General features: G+C 43.2%; 1 protein-coding gene across 2 annotated transcripts; it reads right to left on the bottom strand.

Moving 5' to 3' along the window:
* Positions 1-1317: 1317 nt before the first annotated feature.
* Positions 1318-17303, bottom strand: senp1 (SUMO specific peptidase 1). Of its 2 annotated transcripts, none has more exons than XM_079803392.1 (18): positions 16746-17303; positions 16208-16269; positions 15921-16120; positions 15686-15782; positions 15397-15580; positions 15060-15207; positions 13837-13955; positions 12980-13263; positions 9742-9805; positions 9627-9665; positions 9455-9539; positions 9238-9381; positions 3866-3997; positions 3479-3682; positions 3187-3266; positions 2951-3035; positions 2750-2845; positions 1318-2663 (listed from the first exon to the last, which is right to left on the bottom strand). In XM_079803392.1, the coding sequence occupies exons 1-18, from the start codon at positions 16880-16882 to the stop codon at positions 2601-2603; spliced, it is 2223 nt and encodes a 740-aa protein (XP_079659518.1). In that variant the 5' UTR covers positions 16883-17303; the 3' UTR covers positions 1318-2600. The 2 variants fall into 2 exon arrangements, with proteins under 2 accessions (XP_079659518.1, XP_079659519.1); XM_079803393.1 differs by having other exon boundaries at positions 15532-15580.
* Positions 17304-17626: the final 323 nt, after the last annotated feature.

The raw sequence follows: 17626 nt of genomic DNA, 5'->3' as shown, positions 1-17626 counted from the left end.
GGGCTTGGTCTAGCGGTGTGTCCAGCGGTTCTATAACCTAGCTGTCCCTGTTCTTTAGGCACAGAATTTGCCAAATGTTTTGCCTAAAGCCTAGGCGTCCTCACCATTGGGATTTTTTTTCTAGAGGGCATCATGACCCACAGGCTCAGAGCCTGTCTTATTGGACATATTTTAAGTCCCTATTTCTGGTAGCCTGCCTTGGGGCCCTTGTCAGAAAACGCCCCCAGGCTACGGCCTAGCAGGACGCTTCCATTCTGTGCTAGTAGCACTGCGCAATTGAATAGTATTTCCCATACGTGTCAGAAACTGGCGCAATGCAAGTGAACTGTATTGAAAGGGAACGTAATCTTGGTTCCCTGAAATAATGGGAAACAAGCATTGCATAGCTTGCCGTACTACAGCGCCTATGAACGATTCTGACTCCACATTTCTCGCTAAAAATGGCTTTCGACTTGACTTAAATAGGCAGTCGGCCCGCCCCTTTTGGCAGGCTGAAAAGCCATTTGTCTGTGCACAGATGTGAACCAATCAGGCTTTTGTTTTCCCCCCATAAGCATCAGAAACTAACGCAATATTCGTTCCTGTTATCTCAGGGAACCAAGGTTACGTTAGTAACCGGAACATTTCATGCATAAATGACTCAGTATAAATACAAAGCTTAATGCTAAATCATTGAAGTTACCCTTAAAAGATTTTCAAGAAATATGGCCTATAATGTAGGCATTTTCTGTTTCTAAAAAAAAGATAAGTCAGCTTATGCCAAATTTACCCAGCGAGACTTTAGGGTAAAATGTATCTTACTAAGGTTTGGTAATATTAAAGGCTATTAATTTCCAGATCTTCATCTAAACAATACCCATCGATTCTTAAAAGACCTGCATTTAGTAGAACAAACTTACTAAACTGCATGTTTTAACTGTATATAAACAGAGACCTGTTGTTGAATTGATATTGCAAAAAAAGTTGTCACCACTGGAATCATGCAAAAAACAAACATTCAACGTGACTATTGTAGCCTGATTCACAAATGCAAATGATTCATGTAGTCTGCTTTAGCCAGGGATGTCCAATCCTGCTCCTGGAGGGCCACTGTTCTGCAGAGTTTATCTCCAACCCCAATTAAACACACCTGAACCAGCTAATCAAGGTTTTACTAGCCATACTAGAAACTTCCAGGCAGGTGTGTTGAGGCAAGTTGGAGCTAAACTTTGCAGTACAGTAGCCCTCCAGGACTGTCTTTGGACACCCCTGGCTTTAGCCAATCAAAAACAAATTGAAATACACCAGCAAATGAATCAGAAACTAATCAGGACATTTGTAGTTACCCAACCCTGTCTTAACACCTTTAATATTTTTTTTGCTTTTTTTGGTATTCCAAGTCAAATTTCCTGTCTAAAGCACATAAAACAGGAGTTTCTTAGATGACTCAAAAAAATCAAGAATTCATTTGAAATGATTTCAATTATCATCTGATACACCCATAACCTCAGGAATTTATTTCTGGTAAGACCTGTTCCACATACAAAAACAGATAATAAAAGGTACAAAATGCGTATTAAATATGTCTTCAGTTTTACCGTATAGTCACTGTATATACACAATATTTGTGGATCCTGCAGAAAAGTTTTTTAGAAACGGTTGCAAAAAATAGTTCTCTCGTACACAAAAGAACAGAGTAATGTCAAGAACAGAAAACATGAAGCTGCTGGGTTAAGCGCAGTCTGAGATGACCAAAAATGTCAGAAGACCCCTCAAATAATCAAAGAGTCAGCAAATACTGATAAAAATAAACATGCCTGTGACGACAGAACTCCATCTCAAGACATACTGAAGTCAAAAGCATTGCAGCACAAGAGCTTTTCATCACCCACTAGAAAAAAAAGAACCACTAAATCTCACTTAAATCTGAAAAAATAAAAAAATAAAAAAATGTCTTTCCAAAAAAACAGACATCCTAAAGACCTCTAATTGAGTCTTAGTTGCTTATTTAAAAGAAAATGAACTTAATAGTTCAATACCACAACAGTTTCTGTATAAAACATACAGATATCAAATAGCCCAAATTTTAAGTAAACTGCTGTTTTTCATTACAAATTCACTGAGTGAGTCTGTGATTGTCATTTCCAGCTGTTTACTAGTACTTGAGTGAAAAGATATCAGCGTAACACTCAGTAATCATATTACTATAACATTTATGACTTCAGATGATTTGAGATCAAGCACACTCTGCCAAAAAACTGAAACTAATCATTTGAATTCATCTTAAGACAAACCTTATATTGACTGCAGATGAATGGTAGCACAAAAGATTGAAAATAACATCCTTCCATAGTCAAACAACATTAGCTGGCTAATCAAAAGCATGTCAAGTTATAGGGAACTATAAAAGAGCAAAAATCCATTGCCCTGACTCTTAAAGGCTGAGAATGTGTCCTTTAGGTGCATGAGGATTTCCCTCGTTTCATTTAGACAGCATAGAAATGACAAGTGATTGAGGGCATCCCATATTTGTCTCGGGGTTCCTGAAGTGCACAGGAGCCCTCATATCCATACGACACATCAAAATACGTTCTGTACACACACACACAAATAGTGTCCAATCACAACAGTTTCTGGTTCAGGATCTCCCATACCATTCGTCTTCTGAAATAGGGCATGTGTTTCTGTTTAAAACAAGAATTAAATGTCAATTAAATGTCCAAGTGTGACCAACAAGATCTTCAGAAAAATCTATGCAAATGATGCTCGCCTGTGTGAATGTGATTGGTCGGTCTTTGGTGATGTATTCAGCATATTTGCATGTGAACATTCCGCAGTCACTTCCATTCATTTGCTGAGGGATCTCCTGAGCATTCAGGGAAATAAAACATATTTTAGATGATCCAGGAGGTTTTTTTGGTCAATTTAAAACAATACAAGCCCTAAATGATGTTTATGTTGGGAAACTCACATTGCGTCTTTTGCTTTTTAGAATCCATTCTGAGGTATCCAAGTTCCGCCCCTTCTTGTCTTCACTTTCTTGTTTCAGATATTTTCTGAAATACAGAGGCACAGTTAAGACACTTTTGACAATGCCTAGTCATGCATAATTCATTGTTTATTTCTTAATGGGTTATCATGGGATTTATTTAGAAAAGGCACTTCTTGCAGACCCGTTTCATCATCTAATCCACAGGCAGCACTCACAATAAAATCCTGCAGGCCTCGTCGTTGTTTCCTCCCATGGAATCAAAGTAAGTGACGCTCTTCTTACGAAAATCCACCACCTATCAAAAGCAAAAAATTAGATAAAAAACAAAACAAAACAAATGACAATCCGGACTTCACAGCAAATCGGAATTAACAGTTCATGTATTCAACTCATTGTAAATGTATTACAATACTATTTTGAATTACTTGATATCAGGAAAGAAAGCATCAGTCCAAATGCAATGCATCTTCCAGGCACATGTCCTCAGTGTGACCTTGGTTTACTTACAGACAAGCACCAGTGCACCCCCAGGTGGACAGGCACCAGAATGATGTCTACAGAAAAGATATCCACTTTTTTAGTCCAGCGGCGGACAGCAGAGTAACCAGAGCTCCGCAGTTTGGGAAAGAAGAAGGTGTTGAAGGTGTAAGTGGATGGCAGGTTGGGCTGTTTACTGCGCTCCACAAGCAGGTTCATGTAGAAGTTAATAACCTGAAATGGAAAAAATATATACGTCAGTCCCTCAAATCTTGAGATATCTTCAGCCACTGGAAAACTCGTAGGTTTTGATAATTACAGGGGAACAAATGGATTCCTCAGAATCCATTTTAAAATACTACTGGAAATTACGGACAGGCTTGTACAGAAACCTGAATGATGTAGTAAAGTTCTGACCTCATCATTGAGCCAGTTGAGGTGGCTGAGCGTCTGCAGGTCCTTCCTGGTGATGGTGAGGCGGAAGCCCTCACTGAGAATCTCATCTTGACTGCCGCCTCTCAGAGCTCTGTTCACCTCCTTCTCCATGTCCTGCGAACGTCACAAATAGGAAACGCACCACTAAAAAACATTCCTGCACTGTACACTTTCCCAAACTAGGGATTGTGAGTTCATAAAAAGCTAATAAAAAAAAAAGTAAAACCATTTAAAACATTTTTTTAAATCAAAATAGAACATACTAAAAAAAATTTGATGTAAAATTATTGATTTAAAACATTTAGTATGGTACCCCCTGAGATTTTAAATCAGACAGGCTTGGCAGACAAAAAACAGTTTGGGAATCTCTGCTGTTATCATCTTAAGTCTGTGGAAAATTGACACCACATTACAGTCTCAAACTTTATGATGATTATTAGTCAGTTTAAAAAAAACGGACTAATAAACTGTGGTGAACAAACATCTGAGATCGATCACACTGATTCCCCCCCACTCAATCAGGCAGTTTTAGAATGATAAAAAAAATGTAATATTATTATTGAATAATAATAATAATTATAAACAACAACAGTATTGCACTCAACAAAATGTTCCAGAGATTATAAAGTTCCCTGATACTTCCAGTATTTTTAGAACTATGGATAGCCATAGAAAAAAATTGATGAGGTAAATTAAGTAATATTTAAATTCTTTGATGAAATAAATGAAATATGAATGAAATATTTCAACAGCACCAACCAAATTGCATGCAAATGTGTGAGGCTGACAATGTGAACATTGTGCACTGCACAAGATCAACTCAGTGCTCTAACAAAACATTATCATCTTTGGAACATTTTAAATCATGCTGGATAACATGGATCATCAAGTTTTGTAGAAAGACAAAATGCAACTTTTCCACTAATAGTCTCAGACCTTTGGACAAGTCAATTCAACTCAAACTGGTGAACTTGAAGGGGAAGTTCACACAAAAATTTCAAATGCTGTCATGTCGTTCCAAACCTGTAGGACATCCGTAGAACATAAAAGATATTCTGAAAAATGTGTTTATTGCCCTTACAAAATGGAAATCAATGGTAACCAAAACAGTTTGGTTACAGATATTCTAAATAGTAGGGGGCTTTCACACTGGCAGATTAGTTTAAACCAGAGCATGGTTCGCATAAAAAATTGGTAATGTGAATTGTGAAAGCTGTCATGTGGACCAGGGAGCAGAGTCCTGCACGGGTGCGGGTACCCGACGGGTGACCCGCGAATATTGCTGAAACGGGTGAAAAACATCCTACTGTGTCGGATACGGGTGCGGGTCGAGTCGGACAAGGGAGGACACGGGTCTAAACAGTCACGTGCAAACGAATATAGGCCTATATATAAAAATATATGCATGTATATTGTAGATGTGTTCCTAAAAATATGCATATACTAAAATATGCCTTGCCTGTATTTCAAGTTGACAAAATAATTTCAAATCCATGTCAGTTTATTTGTGGCCGCGCGCCCTCCCAGAAGAATCACAACCGCGCGCGATCTGCCTGCACTGCAGTTGTCAAGATGGATCATGAGGAGTTGAAGAAAAGAGAGCCGCAAATGTGGAACTTCATCGCTGAGGAAGCACGCAGATAACTGTGGTAACAAACCAAGCACAAGCAGTTCTATCGAACAGTATTTGTGTTGTTTCCTGAGTTTGGTCTCTTAATAACACTGTCTTAGTAGCCCTCATTAAGCCACGTTAAGCATTTTCTCATAATGGTTTTCTATGGGAGGAAAACGCTTAACATGTTATTAAACGCGTTGCATTCATATTCTGGGCTCATCTGATTTTTTGTACATAGTATACGTTATTAGTATTATGTTTACTGAGTTTGGTCTCTTAATAACAGCGTCTTACCTACATTAAGCCACGTTAAGCATTTAGAATGTCCTGGCTGAAGTTGTCCTTGTGTTAATGGTCATGTAATAACTTCTGTATGCAGGCAATAAACATTTTTGTATGTGTCTATAATGTGATATGTTAAAAAAACATATTTTTTAAAAAACAATGATTTTATTGCGGGTGCGGGTCGGGTGTCGGTTCTATTTTAAGCAGGTCGGGTGCGGATTTTATTTAGTGCTGTTGTCGGAAAACGGGTCGGATGCGGTTTTAAGCACTACGGGTACGGGCGGGTGCGGGTTTACAAAATCGGACCCGTGCAGGACTCTGCCAGGGATCGCACCAGGGTACCAAACCCACGACTAACCTCTAGTAGGTGGTGTGAGTTCGGTTGCACTGGACCTATGGCGCGATTCATGTGAATGTGAAAGCAACTCTGACTCGAGTGAGCACTTGTTCAGGAAGTAAAATATCACTGCGTGATTTTTAGCCACCGCCGCCATTAACAAAACATGTAGGAGATGACAATAGAGATGATTTACCTGGAATACACCATGCACGTTTGTGATGATGTAGAAATCAAATAGAAATGGTTCAAATTGTTTAATAGAATGAAGTAGGGATGGGCATTTTGTAAATGTTTCAATTTGAGTCCTGATAGATATCAAAAAACGAGTACTTGAGTATTTGTGTGGAGGATGGGGTGTGTCGGTCATGGCACTAATGACAATACTTTATGAATTTACGAAAATTAATGTTGACAAATAAAAATTATGACATGCAAAAATGTCAGTTAAAATAAGACTTGAAAAATAACACTGCAATATTATCAATAATGCATGTTTTTGAAAAGGAAACATCTAAAAAGGAATAGCTGCATGAGGTGAAGGTGATGAGTGAATGAACACCAGTAATCGGAAGCATTATATGGCACATCCTATGAGATTAATCAGATATCCTATATACACAACATAAACTTAACATTACAACTTTTCTCTGCACAAAAGGACCCAAATGCAAGCGAACTTAAACTATGTGCTAGCCACAAAGTGGCCAGTTGTGGATGCACTTTTCCTGTAACAACACGGGTAACTAAAGCACAAAGAATACACAACTACTTCATCAAGTGCTTCCAGACATCACTGAATGTTTTTGAATCTATGATGAGAAATTATATTAAATTACTGTTATAAAAAAATAACAGCTGGATTATTAATAATATCCATGTTTTTGAAAAAGAAACATCTAAAAAGGATTATGACTGCCTCAATTAATCAAATGATAGTCAATAATGTCAGGCATTGCTGACTCTGAAGACTGAATGAACATCGGTAAACTAAAGCACCTTGCTAGCAGGTTAACAAACTCAACCAAATGCATCCTATACAAGCCTGTAGCACTCCTCTCAGAAACTGAAGCCTCCGCGCCTCGATCGCCCCCAGGTGGCTGGCCTCAGTATAGCTCATAAAACCCGCCCCTCCGTGTTTTCTAATGAACGCAAGACAAACTAAACAATCAAATTACACTTCAAATAATTTTTTCCCAAAGTTGGTTTCTGTTAGCCAAGAAATCTAGACGCACCCTAGCGGCAGAAAATTTATTTTGCCACAAGTGTAGTCTAGCAACTCTCGGTAGACCTGAGAGCTGGAAAAACCAAACTCTGGTCAGGCCAATCCCAGCGTGTGTAGAGTCGGTGGGCGGGCTTAACATAATGACGGCAAGTCACAGCAGAGTTGCGGAGGTTCTGCGTGTTATACTTAAAGAAGACACATGTCAGTGGTTTAACGATCACCCGTTTATTGTGCATTCGTGCTCGGGGAACAACAACAACAACATCCGCACTTCCGGGGACTTCATAATAAGAGTTCCCTTTTCCTTTTGGTAATCGGTCATGTGAAATCTTAAACTAAATTCAGCACAGAGATATACATGTGCATGAACACATTTTTTATGTCTTAAACTTAACACTGCGTGCTACTTGTAAACAAAGCTGACGAACAGTGGCCTTTTGAATCGGCTTTGGCCGCGACTCTGGAAGACTTGGAGTTAAGCTTTTCTTTGAGAAAAGAACGGCACTGAAGTCATTCTTAAGAAAAGAAGATATGTTCGAAGTTTTGTCTACCGGATCTGGCGAAAGTCTATCAACTAACGTTAGCTCGGCTTCACCTTCTTCTTCGCTCTGGTTGGTTGTGGCGCCCATAGCGCTATCAAATTGCGTGCAGAGGGAATTTGAAAGACAACCGTTTATCACGCCCCTTGGATTGAGCCCTGTCAATGGTGAGTTTCCAGACCCAACATCTTGATGTGGGTTGGCTTGTCAGGCTAGGTTTCTGTAATTGTAGGCAGTTTTTATTACGATTTAATTTCACGTGTTCTTCTTTAAATAAGTTTGGTTTTAGTTAGTTATTTGATGCTATAAAAACGGGGGGTGTGACGTCATGATTGACAGCTGAGATTGACAGCTTCTCTGAGTAAAGTTGTCACTGAGGCACCAACCTGACTTTTTTCAGGATTTTCGGGAGGAGATTGGAGCTTTAGCTTTAATTTCTACATTTCTATAACTGTTTATTTCACACCAACATAATGAATTGTTCTGCATCTGTGAGAGTGTGGACGGGATTTTGATATCGCACCTCTACTTCCTGCTCTCTACCCCGCAGATTCCGGTCCCGAGATCACTACTGCGCAGACTCGGTCCCAAATCTGCGCAAGATGTCAGCGCCATATTCGGACCACAGTTACTTCAGCGGAAGCCAATGAAGTCGCGTCATCCATATTTTTTTTACGGTCTATGATCCTATATGAGATTAATCTGATATATACACAATATAAAAGTAATATTACAACTTACATCTGCACAAAAGAACACGAATGCGCATGTGAACTTGACATGCGCGCTTGACATGTGTGCTTGTCTGAATGTATCACTCCTGTTATGGATGGGCTCTTCCCATAACAACAACGCTGAAACACAGGCAACTAAAGCAAATAATTCTATTACAATAGTGATCTCATTATAAATGTTATGATTGGTGCTGCACATCTTGCATTTAACTGTATTTTCATGATCAAAGTTATTACAAGTGTTACTGCAGTGCACGTTTTCAAATCCATAGCTTCACTTTATTTCGCCAGTCTGGACTGCATGCCGTCCTAACACCAACTAACCAGACATCAGGAACCGGTCAAAATGCCGCAATAACCAATCAGAAAAAAACTAATACATCGTCACAGCGATCATGTTTTCATGATCGATCGTTGTGATCACATCCGAGTACGAGTTCTTGTGCACATCCCTAGAATGAAATGAGTGCGAAACCAGACTGCAGCACTGCAGCTTGGCAAAACATGCCCAGTGTGAAACCCCCCTACGTTAAAAAGGTTTGGAACGATATGAGGGTGAGTAAATGACAATTTTTATTTTATGATAACAATTTTCATCCATTCCTTTAGGAGCACTCACCTCTGTTAACTCTGGGAATTCTGGCACCTCTTTAATAGGCGGAGGCTCTGTGATAACAGCTGCAACAGGAACCTCCTTCTCTAGAGGGACTCGAACCTTCAGCTCAACACTTGCTGGGGTGGCTCGACCCTCTCCAGAGAGACGCTGATTATACAAATGAGAGCATGAGTTGGATTGTCAAAAAATGCAGGTGTAAAATGAGGGCAAACTGACTTACCTGGCGCAGGAACTGGGAGGCCAGAGCCTCCTGCTCTTCGATCAACCTCCGTCGCTCTCGAGCTCTAGAGTCATAGAGGCTAGTCCTGAAAATACACAGCAAAAATGGCAGATATCAGAAGCGATTTACTTCCACAACTGTACATATTAGATAAAAGATAACAAGTACTCACAGTTCTTTGATCCACAGTTCAGCCTGGAAGCACGGCACACTAGAAAGAGTAAGAAGGGGTTATGTAAAGAAAAAAGAAATGGAGATCAAATGGTAAACTCAAAATGTTCTCTTACCTCGAGCTCTCAGGTTTCTTACCCCGTTGCTCCTTTACAAAAATGACTGAATCTCCGTCATGAGCTAAAGAAAGTGAAACACTACATTAAGCCAACCTTTAAGCCAAGGTTACGTTACAAACATCCATCCATCCATCCATCTTCTTCCGCTTATCCGGGGCCGGGTCGCGGGGGCAGCAGTCTAAGCCGAGATGCCCAGACTTCCCTCTCCCTAGACACTTCCTCTAGCTCTTCCGGGGGGACACCGAGGCGTTCCAAGGCCAGCCGGGAGACATAGTCCCTCCAGCGTGTCCTCGGTCTTCCCCGGGGCCTCCTCCCGGTTGGACATGCCCGAAACACCTTCCCGGGAAGGCGTTCAGGAGGCATCCGGAACAGATGCCCGAGCCACCTCAGCTGTCCCCTCTCGATGTGGAGGAGCAGCGGCTCTACTCCGAGTTCCTCCCGAGTGACTGAGCTCCTCACCCTATCTCTAAGGGAGCGCCCAGCCACCCTGCGGAGAAAGCTCATTTCGGCCGCCTGTATCCGGGATCTTGTCCTTTCGGTCATGACCCAAAGCTCATGACCATAGGTGAGAGTAGGAACGTAGATTGACCGGTAAATCGAGAGCTTCGCCTTACGGCTTAGCTCTTTCTTCACCACGACAGACCGGTACATCGACCGCATTACTGCAGAAGCTGCACCGATCCGTCTGTCAATCTCCCGTTCCATCCTCCCCTCACTCGTGAACAAGACCCCTAGATACTTAAACTCCTCCACTTGGGGCAGGAACTCTCCACCAACCTGGAGTGGGCAAGCCACCCTTTTCCGACTGAGGACCATGGCCTCGGATTTGGAGGTGCTGATCCCCATCCCAGCCGCTTCACACTCGGCTGCAAACCGTCCCAATGCATGCTGAAGGTCCTGGTTAGAAGGGGCCAACACGACAACGTCATCCGCAAAGAGCAGAGACGAAACCGTGTGGTCCCCAAACCTGACACCCTCCGGCCCTTGGCTGCGCCTAGAAATTCTGTCCATAAAAATTATGAACAGAACCGGCGACAAAGGGCAGCCCTGCCGGAGTCCAACATGCACCGGGAACAAGTCTGACTTACTGCCGGCAATGCGGACCAAACTCCTGCTTCGGTCATACAGGGACCGGACAGCCCTCAGCAAAGGACCCCGGACCCCATACTCCCCCAGCACCCTCCACAGGATGCCGCGAGGGACACAGTCGAATGCCTTCTCCAAATCCACAAAACAAATGTGGACTGGTTGGGCAAACTCCCATGAACCCTCCAGCACCCTGTAGAGGGTATAGAGCTGGTCCAGTGTTCCGCGACCAGGACGAAAACCACACTGTTCCTCCTGAATCCGAGGTTCCACTATCGGCCGAATTCTCCTCTCCAGTACCCTGGCATAGACTTTCCCGGGGAGGCTGAGAAGTGTGATCCCCCTATAGTTGGAACACACCCTCCGGTCCCCCTTCTTAAAAAGAGGGACCACCACCCCGGTCTGCCATCCCAGAGGCACTGTCCCCGACCGCCACGCGATGCTGCAGAGGCGTGTCAGCCAAGACAGCCCCACAACATCCAGAGACTTGAGGTACTCAGGGCGGATCTCATCCACCCCCGGTGCCTTGCCACCGAGGAGTTTCTTGACCACCTCGGTGACTTCAGCCCGGGTGATGGACGAGTCCTCCTCTGAGCCCCCAGCCTCTGCTTCCTCAATGGAAGACGTGACGGCGGGATTGAGGAGATCCTCGAAGTATTCCTTCCACCGTCCGACAACATCCCCAGTCGAGGTCAACAGCCGCCCATCGCCACTGTAAACAGCGTTGGTAGGGCACTGCTTCCCCCTCCTGAGGCGCCGGACGGTTTGCCAGAATCTCTTCGAGGCCAGCCGATAGTCTTTTTCCATGGCCTCACCGAACTCCTCCCAGGCCCGAGTTTTTGCCTCCACGACCACCCGGGCTGCAGTCCGTTTAGCCTGTCGGTACCTGTCAGCTGCCTCAGGAGTCCCACAAGCCAGCCAGGCCCGATAGGACTCCTTCTTCAGCTTGACGGCATCCCTTACTTCCGGTGTCCACCACCGGGTTCGGGGATTGCCGCCTCGGCAGGCACCGGAGACCTTGCGTCCACAGCTCCGAGCAGCCGCTTTGACAATGGAGGTGGAGAACATGGTCCACTCGGACTCAATATCTCCAGCCTCCCTCGGGATCCGGTCGAAGCTCTGCCGGAGGCAGGAGTTGAAGATCTCTCTGACAGGAGACTCGGCCAAACGTTCCCAGCAGACCCTCACAGTACGTTTGGGTCTTCCGAGTCTATCCAGCTTCCTCCCCCGCCATCGGATCCAACTCACCACCAGGTGGTGATCAGTTGACAGCTCCGCCCCTCTCTTCACCCGAGTGTCCAAGACATACGGCCGCAGATCAGATGAAACGACCACAAAGTCGATCATTGACCTACGACCTAGGGTGTCCTGGTGCCATGTGCACTGATGGACACCCTTATGCTTGAACATGGTGTTCGTTATGGACAAACTGTAACTAGCACAGAAGTCCAATAACTGAACACCACTCGGGTTCAGATCAGGGGGGCCGTTCCTCCCAATCACGCCCCTCCAGGTTTCACTGTCATTGCCCACGTGGGCGTTGAAGTCCCCCAGTAGAACGACGGAGTCCCCAGTCGGAGCACTTTCCAGCACCCCTCCCAGGGACACCAAGAAGGCCGGGTACTCCGCACTGCCGTTCGGCCCATAGGCACAAACGACAGTGAGAGACCTATCCCCGAGCCGAAGCCGCAGGGAAACGACCCTCTCGTTCACCGGGGTAAACTCCAACACATGGCAGCAGAGCTGGGGGGCTATAAGCAAACCCACACCAGCCCGCCGCCTCTCACCATGGGCAACTCCAGAGTGGTAAAGAGTCCATCCCCTCTCGAGGAGTGTGGTTCCAGAGCCCAAGCCATGCGTGGAGGTGATTCCGACTATCTCTAGTCGGAACCTCTCAACCTCACGCACAAGCTCAGGCTCTTTCCCCGCCAGCGAGGTGACATTCCATGTCCCAAGAGCCAGTTTCCGTGTCCAGGGATCGGGTCGTCTAGGCCCCCGCCTCCGACTGCTGCCCGATTCGCTTTGCACCGGCCCCTTACGGTCCCTCCCGTGAGTGGTGGGCCCACGGGAAGGTGTCCCCACGTCGCTCCTTCGGGCTGAGCCACAAATGTCACGTTACAAACATGAAAAAGAATGAAATGGGACTCACCTGATGACTGTGTGTCCTGAGAGGAGGTATCCTGAAGGGCAGCTGGTGATGGAGCTGAGGGAACAGCTGGTCTTTTAGTGCTGGACTCAAGGTCATGGGCCCATAGCTGAGGCTCTGGAATGCTAGAAGCCGCATCAGGACTGGGCAGGGCACTGGAAGCCTGACTGGACCCAGGCTGGGGGCTGGGAGGCAGACTGGATAACCCATAGGACGACACACCAGCGCCGGAGCCTGCTGGAGAGGCACATTGTAGAAAACTTCGACTGGATGACAGGAAGCTGGAGCTGAAACAAGAGAAAATGTTTCACCATAAGCGAGAAAACTCATCTGAAACTAAACTTAAAGGAATAGTTTTGTCCAAAAATGAAAATTCTGTCATCAATCACCCTGATGTCATTCCAAACCCATAAGAGTTTTGTTTATCTTTGAAAATATCTCCATTTAAACTTCAATCCACCAAAACGTTGACGCTTCAAATTGTTCATAAAGACATTGTAAACATAATCCATATGAATAGGGCGGTTTATATGGTTTGTTCTGGCACGTCAAGCACAAAACGTCAAGCATGTTTATCATATAGAACGACTCTTCAGAAGACTTTTACGGATTTAACAGCTCAATACATTTGGATTACTTTTACGATGTCATCATGAACTTTTTAATAAGTGATCGATTCGGTTGCGTAGACTTTCAATGGATGGACATTTGTGAAGATATGCAAAAGTCTTACAGGTTTGGGACGGCATGAGGGTGAGTAGCTAATGGCAGAATTAAAATTATTGGGTGAACTATCCCTTTAAGCAGATCAGGTTTATACACAGAAACACTATGTACAGTAATTTGACACAGATACTTACAAATCTCGATGCGAGCGAATGCTGGAGTGAGAACTTCCATCGTGAAGGTAGGTCGACTGGCCACCGGACACCATGGCTAGGAGCTGCCTGTAAACTTCCTTTTCCTCCTCACACACAGACTAAAAAACAAACAGATAAAAACAGTAAAAGCAAAGTCTAATTAGTGAAGGGGGAAAAACGCTAATAGTGATTTTTCGGATAGAAATTGTGACTCTCTTTTTAAAAGCTCCAGGTTGTTAATATTAATATTGCTCCGAAATTAAATTTAATCTTATTTTATTAAACCACAGTCTTTGCGATTTGAAAATCAGACTAAGCACAATTTCTGTTTTATTCTGATCGATTGTGCAGCCCTAAGGCTAATTAAGCAATTGACCAATGGGTAAGCCCCGCCCCCCCTTAGTTACTGTAGCTAACTCGGAATCTAACTCAGCTAACTGTAAAATCATCGTAAGAGCTGAACAAACAAAGCATAAGTGCGCCTTAACGTCTCATTCACAAACTCTCTCTCTAGCCCTCTCTCCGTGGCATTCCATTAACATACACAGCACACATAACACCCGTCAAAATAGGAGTCCTCCTTATAAGACAGATAATGCAGACCTTTAAACATATCTAAACTCACAGAAATAAAATAAATATGGTGAGAGATTAATTTGGAAGCGATGGTTTACAGATCTCAATGCAAACGGGAGAAGCCTCTTGTTACGATCGCAGATGATAACATCCAGGATCAACACTGTTCATGTACCGCAGGGTAAGATTACATAAATTCACATTTAATCAGTTTAATATGGAGAGATGCACTGAAATGTAGACCTTTGTGTTTCTGACCTACACCATTGCATGAGAACAGTTAGTTATAGTTAGTCGGTTTGTACGTTAGCAGGGAATTACTAACTTTAATAGTAACTTAGAGTATGACCACCAGAAAATCCTCTCAGGATACCTGGAATCAGTGTTACAGTACCTCAGACACGACATTTACCATTTTTGTAGCATAAACACCATCAAACCGATGACAGCTTCGGATTTTCCAATGTTTCTCTATGGCGCTGACACCTAAAGATGTCCGAGTTCCGGTCCCAGCGCAACTGATACTCAACTGCCATTGGCTCATCGGCGTTCGATGGGAGGGGCTTACCGATAGGTCAATTCTACAAATATTGTATGCTTATGAAATATTTTGTTTATTAAACAAACGAGTACAGTGAGTTTCTGACCTCCTGTGCTGTACAGCGGGCTCTGGTCCGGAGGAGACGGTTTGAGCTGCCATGTGAAGGACTCTGGACCACTCGAATGGGAAAGGTCTTCTCATACAGGCTGGTATAAGTGGCTTTTCCTGAACGGGTCTCCGCAGATGACAGCAAGCTACAAACACACTTTCTTTCAGCTTCAAACCTTTGCACTTATTGCACTCTTTCAAAACCGGAACTATAATATTCATCACAACAAAACATTAAACAACAAACAGTATGATTTAATTAAAGGGATTTAGTACTTATTTCAAGTGACTACTTTTAATTCAAACATTTTATATAGTTTTTTATTTAAGGTGACCTGTGTGGTCGGTGGTACAGGGACCTGCCCAAGCGGGGAGAGGGGGATGGTTTTGGCGTGGAGGCAGCAGGTAAATTAACCGAGTGTCCGTTAGCTTTGTGTGTCTCGTGGGGTGGATGGTCCATACAAACTTGCCTTCTGCTTATTTTTGATATGGTCACTGACTGCTCCGTACTCAAGGAGTCTATCAAAACAAAACAAAAATTGTATATATCAGCATATGTAATATGCAGAAAGAAAAATAACTACCTACATGCAGAAAAAAAGAGAGAGGATGTTTTATTCTTACCAGATTTTGTGACAGTCTTCCACTCAACTGAACTGGATGGAGCCACAAATGTGTTGGATGATGGAGCCTCAAGTATATCATGTGACAGATCCCCAAACTTTAGGGAAAAACAAAGGTAGACACATTAAAATGTACAGTGTAGACAAAATGCATTAGACAGCACAAGTGCAGTTGCTCTTCTGTCATACCAAGGATATATTTCAAGGATATCACAAACGCTTGAGCAAACAAGTACCTTATTGTCCACCCACAAAGACGCAGATGTAGCAGAATTGGCTGCGGGCTCTGATGGTATTGCTGTTTGAAGTGGACCAGGTGATGCCGGCAGCATGTTCATTGGGTCAGGTCGGACACTGTTCTTCACCCAAAACGCAACACTTGAACCATGGGTCTTCACTCCTTCGGCTGCATTTTTTACCGTATCCATAAAGTCTCCTAAAAACAAGCAAAAAAAAGAAGAAGAAAAAGTTAGGCATAACTCAGTTTTTAATCATGTACTAAAAACAGTGTTACTTTAGTTACCCATTCTGAATTTCTTCACCGCCCTCTCCTCCTCCTGATCAACTGCATCTCCATCATCCAAACTATATAGAAATAATTGAGACATAAGTATGAGAATGTATTTTATTATAATATGTAATATATATATATATATATATAAAAATAGAATTACTATGTATAGAAAAAAATTATAAACGTGAATTATTCAGTAAATTTAAAAATACAATAACACAAACGTAATATTAACTTCATTATAAAGTTACTAATTTGATTGAAGCAGCAAATAATATGTATTCATATATTCAAACAAACAACATTACACATGAGGAAGAAAAACAACAACAACAAACAAGAAAAATAGTTTTTTTGCAGGAGTTGCTGAAGCGCACGCGTTTCTGACGTCATCCTATCGGAACAGTTGGCGCTTTAATGACCGAACCAAAACAATCCAACTTATGACTCAAAAGCAAACTTTTAAAATCTAAACATGATCATTTAAATCACAATTCTTATTGCACACGTACGCAAATTGTCTTACGATTCTTCGCACATCACTAACCTATCTATGGGTCTTTTTCTCCGTGATGTCCCGTCCTGATCCACTCTCGCTGAACCGGCATGAACAGCACCAGCAGGAGCTCCGTTTCGCAGACTGGCGATGCCGGTTCCGATCCATTCGTAGAACTTATTAAACATGATGAAAGCCTTTATTTTAGCGGGATAAGTCCTCGGGGCTGTCAGCGCAGTCCCAAACGCGGGCTCCCTCTGCCCTTCATCCGCATGCCACTGCTAACCAGCTTTGTTAGATTAAAAGTACCTGAATCCTTCACTTGAGCACGACTAAACCCGTCCAGATAAACCCACACCGCTGATCGTTAGCTCGACCAGCTAACCAACTGCTAACGGCGAGATGCCAGCCCAGCAATAATTATATCTGTGGTTGAGCAAGCCCCCACGAGTTGACCGTGTGTTAGTATCTGTTGTGGATATTTTTTCCTATCCGACTCAAATTTCTCAGAAACCGTAAGAGATACTGTGAATGAGATATTGAGTACACAAAGTTACATTAACGCCTCCCGCTTCTTCCTTATTTAAAAGCAGAACATGGCCGAAGCCCACATGTTAAAACCGCGCTTTCCCATTGGACGAGGGGAGCGGAAGAGCGTCATCAGTGCGCAGTGTTTTGAAAGAGGAATGGTTGGATCATGTGCAAAGTGTCTCGCACGCTTTTACTTCAAACCCCTTTTGTAGTGTTGGGGATTCATTATTCTCAGTGTCTCGAATCTTTTGAATTATTCCATTATTCATTCAGACTCTTTCTTCAGGTTACATCGTTATGCCAGTAGGTGGCGATAAATAGTGATAATAATAGTCGTTTGTGTTTAATGAGCGAGTCATTGAACCATTCACTCAACTGAGAGTCTTTTTATATTACAATTG

This window comes from Gobio gobio, assembly GCF_949357685.1.
Source record: "Gobio gobio genome assembly, chromosome: 21".
Classification (NCBI taxonomy): domain Eukaryota; kingdom Metazoa; phylum Chordata; class Actinopteri; order Cypriniformes; family Gobionidae; genus Gobio; species Gobio gobio.
Note: the sequence above shows the minus strand (reverse complement) of the source record. Positions and strands in the feature narration are given on the sequence as shown.

Bases quoted from the DNA above. Each gene is read 5' to 3' on its own strand.
- senp1 (XM_079803392.1), bottom strand. From the start codon at position 16,882: ATGTTTAATAAGTTCTACGAATGGATCGGAACCGGCATCGCCAGTCTG. The intron at 9,666-9,741 runs GTAAGAGAACAT...TACTCTTTCTAG, and splicing joins AAGAAACCTGAGAGCTCGAG to TGTGCCGTGCTTCCAGGCTG. The intron at 9,540-9,626 runs GTGAGTACTTGT...GTGTATTTTCAG, and splicing joins GAACTGTGGATCAAAGAACT to GACTAGCCTCTATGACTCTA.